The sequence below is a fragment of the Polypterus senegalus genome, chromosome 6 (assembly GCF_016835505.1).
Source record: "Polypterus senegalus isolate Bchr_013 chromosome 6, ASM1683550v1, whole genome shotgun sequence".
Classification (NCBI taxonomy): Eukaryota; Metazoa; Chordata; class Cladistia; order Polypteriformes; family Polypteridae; genus Polypterus; species Polypterus senegalus.
In genome coordinates, this window is record NC_053159.1 from 28118144 (window position 1) to 28131828 (window position 13685).

Genomic DNA, 13685 nt, shown 5'->3' on the forward strand with positions numbered 1-13685 from the left:
TACCACTGATACCCTTTATTACAGCTAATGAGAATATGACCATTTCCAGTACCAGTCTGCTAGTGTTATCAAAAAGCTTCTCTTCCATTCATATAGCGTCACTTCAGTTACAAGAATTTGATGAAAAAGTGAGGAGCGGTGGACATCTTAACGCAGGAGCGGTAAACTCTCTGGGTGAGGGAAGTTTTTAACACAGAGGTGACATTTAAGACCACAAGTTGTTACTGCCACGGTGAAATGCCACTTAGTCTATTAAACCCGAGCCCGTGCAGGGTGTGCAGCCTGGCAGCGCTCGCTCCCATTCTTTGTCCATATCCTGTGTTGAACCATCTGGAGCTGTTAAGGTTTCCTCCGATTCTCCACACTGGTCACTCTCTTCTGTGCTCAGTTGGCTGCGAGACCCCGACACGTAAATAAACTCCTCCGTCTGAAAGCAGTGATTGAGGCGGCAGGAACTGAGGGAGCACAGCAAGTCTCCTTGGGAATCCATGTAGTACAGAATGAGCTCCTCCATACTTGTGAATTCATCCTGGATGTGCTATCATTCATTAGAGAAAGAGAAGAGAAGAGAAAACAAATTAGGAGGTTCAGTTACAGTCTGACAGCATACAATACGTAAAAACCGATTCTGAAGACACCAGTCAAGCTCAGCATGGCCGTCCAGCTCAAAGAAGCACTGGTAGAGATTTCAGGGCACATAAAGCTGGCACTTCATTGGGCGTGTAAAGAGATAGTGGGGAAGAATCGGATATGGTACAATGTTTTTCATATTCCTAGCCAAGTTCCATGAAAAGGAATCCAATAATCCTGTTTGAACTTGTCATTTTTTACTTGCGGCTAGTCTGATTTTGCTCCTGAAAAATGTCTGGATGATTACATAGAATGGACTAAAATAATAAAGCAGCTGGCTGAAATCATCTCTGGGGAATTTCCAATGGAGCCCCATGAAGTCACATCCAGTAGTTAGTTTAATGGCTGCTGCTCACAGAGTAAAGTGGAGAATACAGACACGGAATCAGTCCTGACATCTGCAGGGACATGGGACAAGAGGCTAACATGTCCATTTCTCAGTGTCGTGTGTCATGCTTGTCACGTCACAGTGCTCTCCCACCCCATGGTAGCTGAAATGTAGCTAAATAATTTATCTTATTTTGAAATGTGACATCACCTACAGTATATGTGTACATAAATATAGAAAATCCAACGTCTTTCTGTCTGTCTGCTCTTCACAAGAGAACTACTTAACGGATTTAGAGCAGGTGTTTTTCTATAATTTGCTTGAACATTACAGTTCATTTTGTGACTTCTCTCATTGCGCTAAGTATCATAGTTCACTTGTGGCACCGATTTATTCATGTGAATCAAAGAGAGAGGCCGCAGGCCGAGGGGAGAGGGAGGCGGGACCTCAGGAGTAGGGAGCCAGGCGGGGCGATCCTCGCTCACATGCCAGCCTCCGTTCGAGTCGTTCTACCTCTCGCCACATGTAGGAGCGCACCATACCTCCACTTAGTTAGCGATACCTGTTTGTTCAGCAGACATTATCATCTAGAGATTGTTAAAGAGTAACGTTTGACGTTTTTATGAGAGAGATCACAGCTATGTGTGTTTTAGAGGGTACCTGCTCATTGGCAGAGATATCATAGCCATGTACTCTTTTTCCCCTCATGGGGGACACTCTCCCATCAGGGCTGAACACGATTAGATACAATGGCAATGTCTGATGTTGGAGCGTACCTACCTTCCGCTTGGCGTGAGATACCTTGCCAACTTTTTACATTTTTGGCAAGGAGATTACAGCTACATTCTCACCCCTGATAGCAAAACCAAAAATATTGCATATCAAGACCCCCTTAGATACAACAGCTATCAATATAAATTCTTCTCAGTACAAATTACATTTTTAACATTTTTTTTATTGATTTTTAAAGTTTGTCCTGTTTCACTACTACTTGGGCAGAGCCGCAGGGGACAGCTAATATATATATATATATATATATATATATATTGTAACAAAGGCGCTATATCGGCGTCTGACCCAACACAGATGGACATGGAGGCACTTCTAAAAAGCACAAAGACTTTATTAGTTTTCTTCAGCTGTGGGACACGTCTTCCCCGTGCCACACAGCCCAAACACAGTCCCAAAAGCACTTAACACCAGACACAAACAATTCTCCACCTCGCTCCACCACTCCTCCCAGACAAGCTTCGTCTCCTTCCTCCCAACTCTGGCTCCTCGAGTGGTGGTGGCTGGGCCCTTTTATAGCCCACCCGGAAGCGTTCCAGGCGATTAACAACCTGGCCCTAATTGCACTTCCAGGTGGTTCTGAAGACTCGTCCAGCCGCGCTGTGGGAAGCAGACAGCCCCTCCTAGTGGCCACCCCGGGCCCCAACCAAGCTGTGGAGGACTCCATCTCCCATGGAGCCCTGTGGGCGGTTGGGGAATCACCATCGGCCAGGGAGGCTGCCACCAAGCGTCCCGGGGGAGGTATTGGACTGTCCATGGCGGCTCCCCTGGAACATAAGCAGCAGGGGCGTTCCTGCCGGGCATGGGACCCAGCTGTCCTTCACAATATATATATATATATATATATATATATATATACACACACACAGTGGAACCTCGGTTCACAAAAATCTCGGTTCATGTACAAATCGGTTTACAACCAAAATGTTTGCCAAACTTTTGCCTCTGTTCATGACCACACACTCGGTATACAAGCAAGCCAGTTTCCCTTTCGGTTTGTTCGTGTTCAGTCCCTCCCTGTGCATTTCCTGTGCAGCGAGAGAGACACACACACACTCACAGGCGTGCGAGAGAGACACAGACACAGACAGGCACACGAGAGAAAGACAGAGAGAGAGCTGGAGGCTTAAGGTAGAGAAGGCAGTTAAAGAATGCACTGGGCTTGATTTTGTTTTCAGTTCTGTTTCCAGCGATCTGTTCGTAGTGTGCATTGTTGCAATGTTACTTTTCTTGGTGGTTTATTAAATTACGGATTTTTCAAATGTTCATTTTTTTCCCTGTGCTTAAAACTCATTAAAAAAAGTGTTTTTAGCGAGCGGTTCTTAGCACTATAGTGCAAACTATTGCAGTGTTAGTTTTCTCCGTCGTTCAAGGTTTTCTCAGTGTTATTCAATGTTTTTACATTTAGTTTACTATTACGCTGTGCATTCTATGGTATTATTTATACTAATAAAAGGCAAATCTATCACTCACTCACTCACTCACTCACTTACTCACTCATCACTAATTCTCCAACTTCCCGTGTAGGTAGAAGGCTGAAATTTGGCAGGCTCATTCCTTACAGGTTACTTACAAAAGATGGGCAGGTTTCATTTCGAAATTCTACATGTAATGGTCATAACTGGAAGGTATTTTTCCGTCCATATACTATAATAGACTTCTGCTCGATGCCCGTGGGAGGCGTAATTTAGTGCCTGCCCATATAAGGCCGTCCGTCAGCGGCAATCCAATAGAAACACTGCCGCTAAATATTCACGGGTGAAGGACTGTGCTTATGCAGACGAAGATGAGATGGTCAGGGTGGTGTTTGGCACAAACTCAGCGAAACTGCGAGAGAAACTTTTAAGTGCCGGGTCTTAGCTAACATTACATACAGCCGTGGACATCGCACGAGATGGCACCAGCACAGCTGGGAACCTTCGATGCAAGAACACCAAGTGGCTCACGTGAACTGGCGCGTGCGCAGACAAAAAGCAACAGTTCCAAAGAGTGCTGAACAAAAACCGAATTACACAATTGAGAAGGCAGCAAAAAAATATGAAGCACACGGTGGAAAAAGTCAATGTCCCGCTAAAGGAAGACAGTGTAAAAGCTGCGATCTACATATTCTCAAATAGACAAACCACACGCCGTGGTGCAATGGAAGAGACTTTGCCTCTAGCGCCGACGTCCGAGGTTCGATTCTCGAGAGGGGGTGCACTGAGTATGTACGCCTGATCACCCCAAAATTAGGGCGAAACACGTGTTGTGTACTCTTTGCATTATTTCACAGTGAAACTATTTCAATATATATATACATACATATATATATATACACACATACATATATATCAGCGCTTCCCGATTCATTTTACCCTCGCATCCCCTTGGTTTGAGACGTATGAAAAAATATGCGGTTAACGCAGAAAGACAGATCACCAATTGAAGCTTTATGAATAATGGATACTTTATTCGCCATCAATGATTGTTTTGGTAAAGCCATACTCAGTGTATTCATTAGATGAACGGTAAAAAAGTAAGAGCGAGGGAGGGTAACTTATTGAGGCACGCAGGCGAAACCACAATAGCACGCGGGCTCGATGTGATGTGCACGTCAACTCGATCTAAATTGCGCGATCACATTCGAAAAAATATATCTTTTCAAGTTCTATTTAGTCGACACAAATATCTTTGGTTGGAATGTAAGGCGAATTTACTCTTTACATTTCTATGGCGAAGAAAAATTTATGCAGTGATGCCTACATTTAACTTCCATTCCTACCAAAGACATTTCTGTCGACTAAATAAAAATTCCTTCTATTTAAAATTTAAATAGAACTTGAAAAGATACGATAGTTCACAATATCCACGCAGACTTGCACGTAAGAGCGAGAGTCATCCGTTTTAACAAACAGCGTATTGCACTGATACGAAATAGCCTGCCCATTTAATTATTTAGGAATAGATAAATAAATTAAGATTTTGTACAAATAATGTTTTTCATTTTTCTTCCTTGATGGATTCTGGCACCACCAGCAACAGTTGCTCATGTAGCAATGTGTAAAATGTTATCTATAATTTTTTTGTTATGAACTTCCCTAAAAATGTTGATCCCTGTAAATAGTTTATAGTATAACAACAATATAATCTGTTGTAGCACGAGCGTTAATTAGCGTCACCCCTCACAACCTGCGTGCACCACGTTTTTGGCTCTAACGCCAGAGGCGCGGTGGATGCTGTAGTTTCTGTGCTGTGCTGTGGTTTCAGTTTCTTTCCCGATATATATATATTTTTTTTTCATTTACTTTGTGTTAATAATTTATAATCGATTTAATTTATTATTTAATAGGCAGAGGGAAGAAGACGTGTATGTGACGCTCTATTTCTTTCTTTTTGTTTTGCAAAGGTATGTGCTATGTAAATATATATATATATATTTTTATTTTCATTTGTTAAGAATATATAATTATAAAATTAGGATTTTTTTTGTATAAAGCTATGTGTATTGTAAATAGTTTTCTTTGGAAAATTGGAGTAATTTTTTTGTAAATAGTTTTATATGTAATGTGTTTGTATAAATAACGCGAGAAGCGCGGTGGACGCTGTAGGGGCAGAGGGAAGAAGACGTGTATGTGACGCTCTGTCTATTTCTTTCCTTTTGTTTTGCAAAGGGGTTTACTGGAAGAGGAAAATAAAATCTAACCCAATGTGCCTAAGTGATAATTATTTACACAACGCAGGAAAAAGCAGAGTCAAGTCGGTTACACTCGCACCGCAAAGAGTGTGTATGCATATATATATATATATATATATATATATATATATATATATATATACAGGAGTGCAGAATTATTAGGCAAGTTGTATTTTTGAGGATTAATTTTAATATGGAACAAACACAGTGCTATCAGTCAATCCAAAATGTTAATAAACCTGAAACCTGAATGTTTCACAACGGAAATGTGAGTGTGAACATCATCAGGGGAATACATATGTGCGCACAATTATTAGGCAACTATTAGTGTGCAGATTTATTATGCAACTAAAGGAAAAATGAAAATTTTCCCATCTCACTTGTTTATTTTCATCTGTTATAGTGAGAATAATAAATAAACATCTCTGACATTTCAAAAAAAATCAATCAATCAATCAATGACCAATATAGCCACCCTTCTTTCCAATAACAGTCATAAGCCTTTCCATTCATGGAGTCTGTCAGTTTCTTGATCTGTTGACGATCAGCTTTTGTGGAGCAGTGACTACAGCCTCCCAGACACTCTTCAGAGAGGTGGATTGTTTTTCTCCCCCGTAAATCTAGCGTTTAAGAAGTGCCCACAAGTTCTCGATAGGGTTTAGGTCAGATGAGGAAGGGGCCATGTCATTATTCCTTCATCTTTAAGGCCTTTACTGGCTGGCCACGCAGTGGAGAACTTCGATGCAAGTGATGGAGCATTGGCCTGCATAAAAATCATGGTCTTCTTCCTGTATCACTGTTTGAAGAAAGTGTCTTCGAAAAACTGGCAGTAGGTTTGGGAGTTGATTTTGAGTTCATCTTCAATGCAAAAAGGTCCAACTAGCTCATCTTTAAAAATACCAGCTCATACCAGTACCCCACCTCCACGTTGGAGTGGAGCTCTATGCCATTACTGATCCACAGGTCCATCCATCTGGTCCATCAAGAGTCACTCTCATCTCATCGGTCCATAAAACCTTTGAAAAAAATCTGTCTTCAGATATTTCTTGGCCCAGTTTTGACGTTTCAACTTATGTTTCTTGTTCAGTGGTGGTTGGGTTTCAGCCCTCCTTACCTTGGCCATGTCTTTGAGCACTGAACACCTTGTACTTCTGGGCACTCCAGGTAGGTTGCAGCTCTGGAATATGAAAGTACTGGAGGATAATGGGTTCCTGGTAGCTTCACGTTTGATTCTTCTCAAATCTTTGGCAGCTAATTTGCGTCTTTTGTTCTCAACACGTTTCTTGCGACCCTGTTGACTATTTGCAACAAAATGTTTGATGGTTCTGTGATCACACACCAATATCTTAGCAATTCCAAAAGTGCTGCATCCCTCTGAAAGACTTTTACAATTTTTGACTTTTCAGAGTCAGTTAAATCTCTTTTTGGCCCATTTTGCCTGAGGAAAACTAGCTGCCTAATAATTCTGCACACCTTGATATAGGGTGTTGATCTCCTTAGGCCACACCCTCCCTCATTACACAAATACACATCACCTGACGTGCTTAAATCCAATAAGCATTCAAGTTAATACAGCTTGGAGTTGGAATATACGCATTAAAAATGATGATATGGTCAAAATACACACTTGCCTAATAATTGTGCACACAGTGTATGTGTTTATATATGTGTGTGTATGTATGTATGTATGTATGTGTGTATATGTAGATATGTATATATGTATGTATATATGTGTGTGTGTATATATATATATATATATGTATATATGTGTGTGTGTGTATATATATATATATATATATATATATATATATATATATATGACAGCACACTCATCACACAAAACAATTACATTGACAATCATGTTACGTTATTTTCAAAATGTTTCCTTTTCTTTTTCATTACTTCTTTAACACACTACTTCTCCGCTGCGAAGCGCAGGTATTTTGCTAGTTAACTAACATTTGTGCTTAAAAACTAAAAATATATATATATTTACATACAGTTTGTACAGTCTGGAACGGATTAATTGTATTTACATACAATCCTATGGGGGAATTTGATTCGGGTCACGACCAAATCGGTTTACGACCAGAGTTTTGGAACGAATTATGGTTGTGAACCGAGGTTCCACTGTATACTGTATATATAATAGAATGTCTATCTTTCTGTATGTTCCCTATGTACCGTTTGACCGTTCTGGATCAAATTTTGCATAGTTGCTCTCTATAACCATACAGACAACATAGACAACTTGACCCTGGGGGTCCCAGTGTTTTTTTTTCCCCCTTTGTGCTACAGTGCAGTTTGCACACCAGTGCCACCTGCTGGCTCAGAGCAATTGAATCCAATAATCTCCAACTGCAGAGCCACAGCGCCATACGTGAGCACAGGTCTACCCCAGCAGTTGGTAAGGTTGGGGTTAGGGTGGTTAGCATGTAATTTTAATGGGGAGATCCTCCCTCTAGTGGGTACTTTCAGAACGTTTTAGTGCTTTGAACTTGAACATTTCCTCATTGTAGCCTAGAGTTGGTGTCAGTCTGGGCCCTTCTTTTTATCCATGGCTCTTTTTAAGAGAACCAACTGGAATTCAGTTGCAGGTATTACCAAAATATTCTGGGTTGAATAAAATACAGTCACACAGTCTCTTTTTGCTTTCACATTACAAAAATTATGGATAGTGTTTGTTTGTTTGCGTCCATATTTTTAAAATTGTGTTTCTTTTAGTTTTGCAATCTAGGGCTTACAATGCAGCTAATAAATCATACAAATGGACTTGACATCATTGTTATTCACTTTCATTTAAATAAGTCCAAAAAGACCTGGAAAAAAAACGGCAGTGCTGTAAAAACAAGTGGCACTGTTTCCTACCAGTCAAATTAGTTCAATTTACAATTTTTTAGAGATATTTAGAGTTCCCCAAACTGAAGTGCAGTTCATCAGCTACACTAAACTTGGTTTGGTCAGGAATGAAAGTTTAAAGGCCCCAGGAAGACAGTTAGAAGCCGCAGGTGTTGAGCTTTTAAAGAAGTATGAATGAAATGCCAGAGGAGATGCCTCCTGGCTTTGTCGACGACTTGACGACTTCGTTATTCTTTTGGCTAGACATAATTGAAGTGTAGCTATTGAAAATATTTTCTAATTTGTGTTTTAGTTTAAGCGAGCAGCTTACCTGTCATTTAGTCTTCTTTCACGTGAGCGACTTAGCATTTCACTGAGGGGTATTGTGGTTACACGGAGCGTGTAGACAACAGAACTAGTCTGACCTGTAGATCTGCGGAATTCAGCTTTTCTTGGTAAGCCACTAACCCGCCAACCTCCTTTCTTTTGTTTTCTATGACTCTTAGTGCTATAGACACAAATCACCTTGTTGCCTTGCCGCAGAATTCTCCTAACATTTATTCCACCCAAGCGAACATGAGAAAGAAATTCAGCCAGCCAGTCGGATTACTGCATGAGCTGATAGTTACAGACGCATTACCCTCATACCACTGCGTCTTGCACACCAAGATGTGTTTCTTAACACCTGGAACTCCAACATGAAGAGTCTTTGGGTCACAAAAATGTCTGTCCTCCTGGTTTACTTCATTTGCACATAGAAGCGTACAGAATGTGGGTCAGTAAATGAGCCCTTAGTGTTGGGTATATGAAAACTGATCCTACCTTCAGCATGTATTTATTCCTGTTGTTCTTCATTATCTCATAAGCCATGAGGCCAAAGGGGGTTCGGACGGAAAGGCCCCACAGCTCTGGGATGCTGCTCTTCGTCCACAGGAAAAAGGAGCCCAAAGCGTCCTTGTGGAGGAGTGAAGTACTGTGCTCCCTGTAATACAAACAAACATGAACACAAGACCCCACAAGTCATAATGAAGCCTGGGCAGATTTACTGTACATGACAGATGATCCTCTTCTGTACACAGCAGCATAGCAGAGGAGGCAGAACTGCTTTTAATTATTAAACACTTATTACTACCATCTGGAATATACAAACAAAGACAAGAAGAACTGCATCCCCCTTGTTGTCACCTTTAGCTCACATCTTGAAGCACTATATTCCTGTAAAATATGTTCTTATAAAAGAACTTCAGCCGATACTAAATAATGATGACACCAGAGAGATGTATTCCCAGAACATCCCCTCGTAGCATACAGACAACCACCAAACCTGCAGCAACTAATCGCCCAAAGTTCCCTGAGTGAACCAACAGATAATGGTAGACCTCCCTGTCTACAGAAAAGATGTAAAACCTGTGCTCACATTTATAATACGGATTGTGTAGTTCTACATGCCAGGAAAGAGCACCACAGATGCGATGTTTGCTCTGAGGATGTTGATAGAGAAGTTTAGAGAAGGAGTTGCATTGCGTCTTTGTGGACCTGGAGAAAGCATATGACAGGGTGCCTCATGAGGAGCTGTGGTATTGTATGAGCAGTGGCAGAGAAGTACGTAGGAGTTGTATAGGATATGCACGAGGGAAGTGTGACCGTGATGAGGTCTGCGGTAGGAGTGACGGATACATTCAAGTTGGAGGTGGGATTACATCAGGGATCGGCTCTGAGCCTTTTCTTAATTGCAATGGTGATATACAGGCTGACAGACAAGATTAGACAGGAGTCCCCGTGGACTATGATGTTTGCTGATGACATTGTGATCTGTAGCGATAGTAGGGAGCAGGTCGAGGAGACCCAGGAGAGGTGGAGATATGCTCTAGAGAGGAGAGGAATGAAGGTCAGCAGGAATAAGACAGAATACATGTGTGTAAATGAGAGGGAGGTCAGAGGAATGGTGTGGATGTGTAGAGTTGACGAAGGTGGATGAGTTTAAATACTTGGGATCAACAGTACAGAGTAATGGCGATTGTGGAAGAGAGGTGACGAAGAGAGTGCAGGCAGAGTGGAGTGGGTGGAGAAGAGTGTCAGGAGTGATTTGTGACAGACGGGTATCAGCAAGAGTGAAAGGGAAGGTCTACAGGACGGTAGTGAGACCAGCTATGTTATATGGGTTGGAGACGGTGGCACTGACCAGAAAGCAGGAGACAGAGCTGGAGGTGGCAGAGTTAAAGATGCTAAGATTTGCATTTGGTGTGACGAGGATGGACAGGATTAGAAATGAGGACATTAGAGGGTCAGCTCAAGTTGGATGGTTGGGAGACAAAGTCAGAGAGGTGAGATTGTGTTGGTTTGGACATGTGAAGAGGAGAGATGTTGGGTACACAGTATTGGGAGAAGAATGCTAAGGATAGAGCTGCCAGGGAAGAAGAAAAGAGGAAGGCCTAAGCGAAGGTTTATGGATGTGGTGAGAGAGGACATGCAGGTGACAGAAAGATATGGAAGAAGATGACCTGCTGTGGCAACCCCTAACAGGAGCAGCCGAAAGAAGTAGCTCTACCACACTGCCGATAAGAACATCACATACAGGGATCATTTTCCTGCAGATCATCTGATGTAGTCTACCTCATTCTCTGTATGAAATGTCCCATCGCTGCACACTATGTGGGAGAAGCTGGACAAAAACTTTCCAAAGAATGAATTTACACAGGTTTCTCATTAAGCATGATGATAGGGGTGTTCCTGTAGGAGCTCACTTTGCCAGTGATGGACATTGTGAAAAGGACTTTAAAGTCACAGTGCTTATGGGTAACTTCAAAACACAGCAGGACAGAAAAGAATGGGAAGTTAAACTGAAGGGCGGCACGGTGGCGCAGTGGTAGCGCTGCTGCCTCGCAGTTAGGAGACCCGGGTTCGCTTTGCATGTTCTCCCCGTGTCTGCGTGGGTTTCCTCCGGGCGCTCCGGTTTCCTCCCACAGTCCAAAGACATGCCAGTTAGGTGGATTGGCTATTCTAAATGGCCCTAGTGTGTGCTTGGCGTGTGGGTGTGTTTGTGTGTGTCCTGCAGTGGGTTGGCGCCCTGCCCAGGATTGGTTCCTGCCTTGTGCCCTGTGTTGGCTGAGTTTGGCTCCAGCAGACCCCCGTGACCCTGTGTTTGGATTCAGCAGGTTGGAAAATGGATGGATGGAAGTTAAACTGATGCTAACATTTAACACAACACAACATGGTTGAAATAGAGACAAGAGTCTTATAACAAGATATGAGGACTGTTTACATCTCTCTGACTGACCCACACAACCGGACTACAGATCTACTTACCGTATATACTCGTGTTTAAGTTCTCCCGCAGATAAGTCGGGACTTGATTTTACCGTATAATTTCCGGTATTTAATAATGTCGTTGTATAAGTCGAATGCGCTATTGGTCCAAGAGATTATGACATGCTAATGCCCACCTGAGAGAGAATCATGGAGCACACAGCCTTTCTTTTCTATGTATTGTGCCTACGTGACCGCATGGTAATACCCGAACAATTCCGAAGTGACGTTTGCACTGTTTAGTGTTATTTGTATCTTACACCCTTATACACCTTTATCGTAAGATCATCCCTTATCTACAATGGAGTGTTCAACCAGAAGAAAATATGAAGCTGGTTTTAAATTAAACATTGCTGAAGTAGCGAAAGAAATTGGTAACTGTGCTGCTGTAACAAAATTCGATGTGTCTGAGAAACTGATGCGAGATTGGATGAGAAAAGAAGATGTAAAAAAAAATGTAAGTGTCGCATTTTTGAACGGGCGTATAAGTTGGGGTCTGATTTTATGATCGATTTTTCGGGTTTCAAGACCCGACTTATATGCAAGTATATACGATAAATGAAACACTCATCAAAACCTTCAAAGGACTTTGTTGGACTGCTATCTTATCCAAACATTTTGACCAATCATTGTTCTCTTCTCTTGCAAAATGAATCTTAGCCTGAAAAGGTTTTCCAATGCTGTATCTGTCCTAGTCGCCATATAAACACAGGGAACTCCACTCTCTGCATTACAACTTGCCTGAAGAAGGGGCCGGAGTTGCCTTGAAAGCCTGCATATTGTAATCTGTGTCGTAATTTTGAACGGGCGTATAAGTCAAGGTCTGATTTTATGATCGATTTTTTGGGGTTTTTTATGCCAGTATATACGGTACATGCTTCTGTTACACAAAATAACATTTTTTCTCACTGAAAAAAAAAACCTCTACATTCTTAGCTTGTTTTTATAGGAGTAAACATAACGGCCTGTGTTACTGTGTGATTTGTTTCTTAATGAAAGTGTTCCATTGACGTCTGGGAGGAATTGTGTTTGCATTCCATTGCTGACTGATGTTATCTTCTCCGGTTTAAGAGGCAGGCCTGTTTGGGGATGGAGTGGTGGCTCCGAGGCGAAGGATCTGGACTGGTATCTGGAAGGTTACCGGTTCAAATCCTGTTACTGCTAGAAAGGATCCTACTCTGCTGGGCCCTTCAACGAGCCCCTTTAACCTGAAAAATGGTCCAGGGGTGCTGTACAATGGCTGACTCTGCACTCTGACCCCCAGACGTCACATGAAAAGACAATTTACCCCTACAGTGTACCAAGAAAATAGTTGTAGTGATGTGTATGGATTGTTACTGAGTAAAGGAAGAGGAATAAATGTGTTTTGGTTGATGAATCAGTGGGTCTGTTTGTCACCAAACTTTTCTTCCATTACTGACAGCCACATACACAGGATTTGGACATGAGATAAGTGGTAGACATATTTGCTAAACCTACTGTGTGGATGGAAATCCAGAATGTCAGTAGTACTGATTCACAAAAGACTAAACTAAATTTAAAAAGTCAAAAAACAAGCAAACGTTCAGCTCCTTGAGTAGACTGCAGAGTTTTCCGTCACAAATCCAAAAGCTTGGACCCTGTTGATAGCACATCACCATCTCCATATCATCGACACGACTACTTCGACTGAGTAAAGGATCTGAATACTTGTGTCAATTTCAGTTTTTTTAGTTTGTAAAAAATTAGTAAAAATTCCTTAAGTCCTGTTCTCACTTTGTCCTTGTGGGATATTCAGTGTTGTTTGATGAGGGAAAAAAAAATGAATGAAAAGATTTTAGCACAAAACTGCAACCCCCCACTAAAGCAGCAGTGGTGTTTGGCGCCCTCTCCAGATTACTAGTGGAATAAGAGATTGAAAGGAATGCTCCACTCACAAATGAGATGTATTTTAAATGTTTCAGCACACTGGTAGCACTGCTGACCCACAGTAAGGAGACCAGGGATCACATCCCGGGTCCTCCCCACGCAGAGTTTGCATATTCTACCCGTGTCTGTGTGGGTTTCCCCCTGGAGCTCCAGTTTCCTTCCGCAGTCCAAACACGTGCAGGTTAGGTGGATTGTAGTGGTGGGTTTGTGTAT

General features: G+C 41.9%; 1 protein-coding gene across 2 annotated transcripts in view; it reads right to left on the reverse strand.

Annotated features, from left to right (window-relative positions):
• The window catches only part of sh2d5 (SH2 domain containing 5), a 48694-nt gene continuing 35009 nt past the window's right edge, over positions 1-13685 (reverse strand). For both annotated transcript variants that reach the window (XM_039755699.1, XM_039755698.1), the window contains 2 exons: positions 9081-9240; positions 1-538 (listed from right to left, as the gene is read on the reverse strand). In XM_039755699.1, the coding sequence (XP_039611633.1) occupies positions 245-538; positions 9081-9240 (454 nt within the window). In that variant the 3' untranslated portion in view covers positions 1-244. The remainder of the gene's footprint in view (positions 539-9080; positions 9241-13685) is intronic.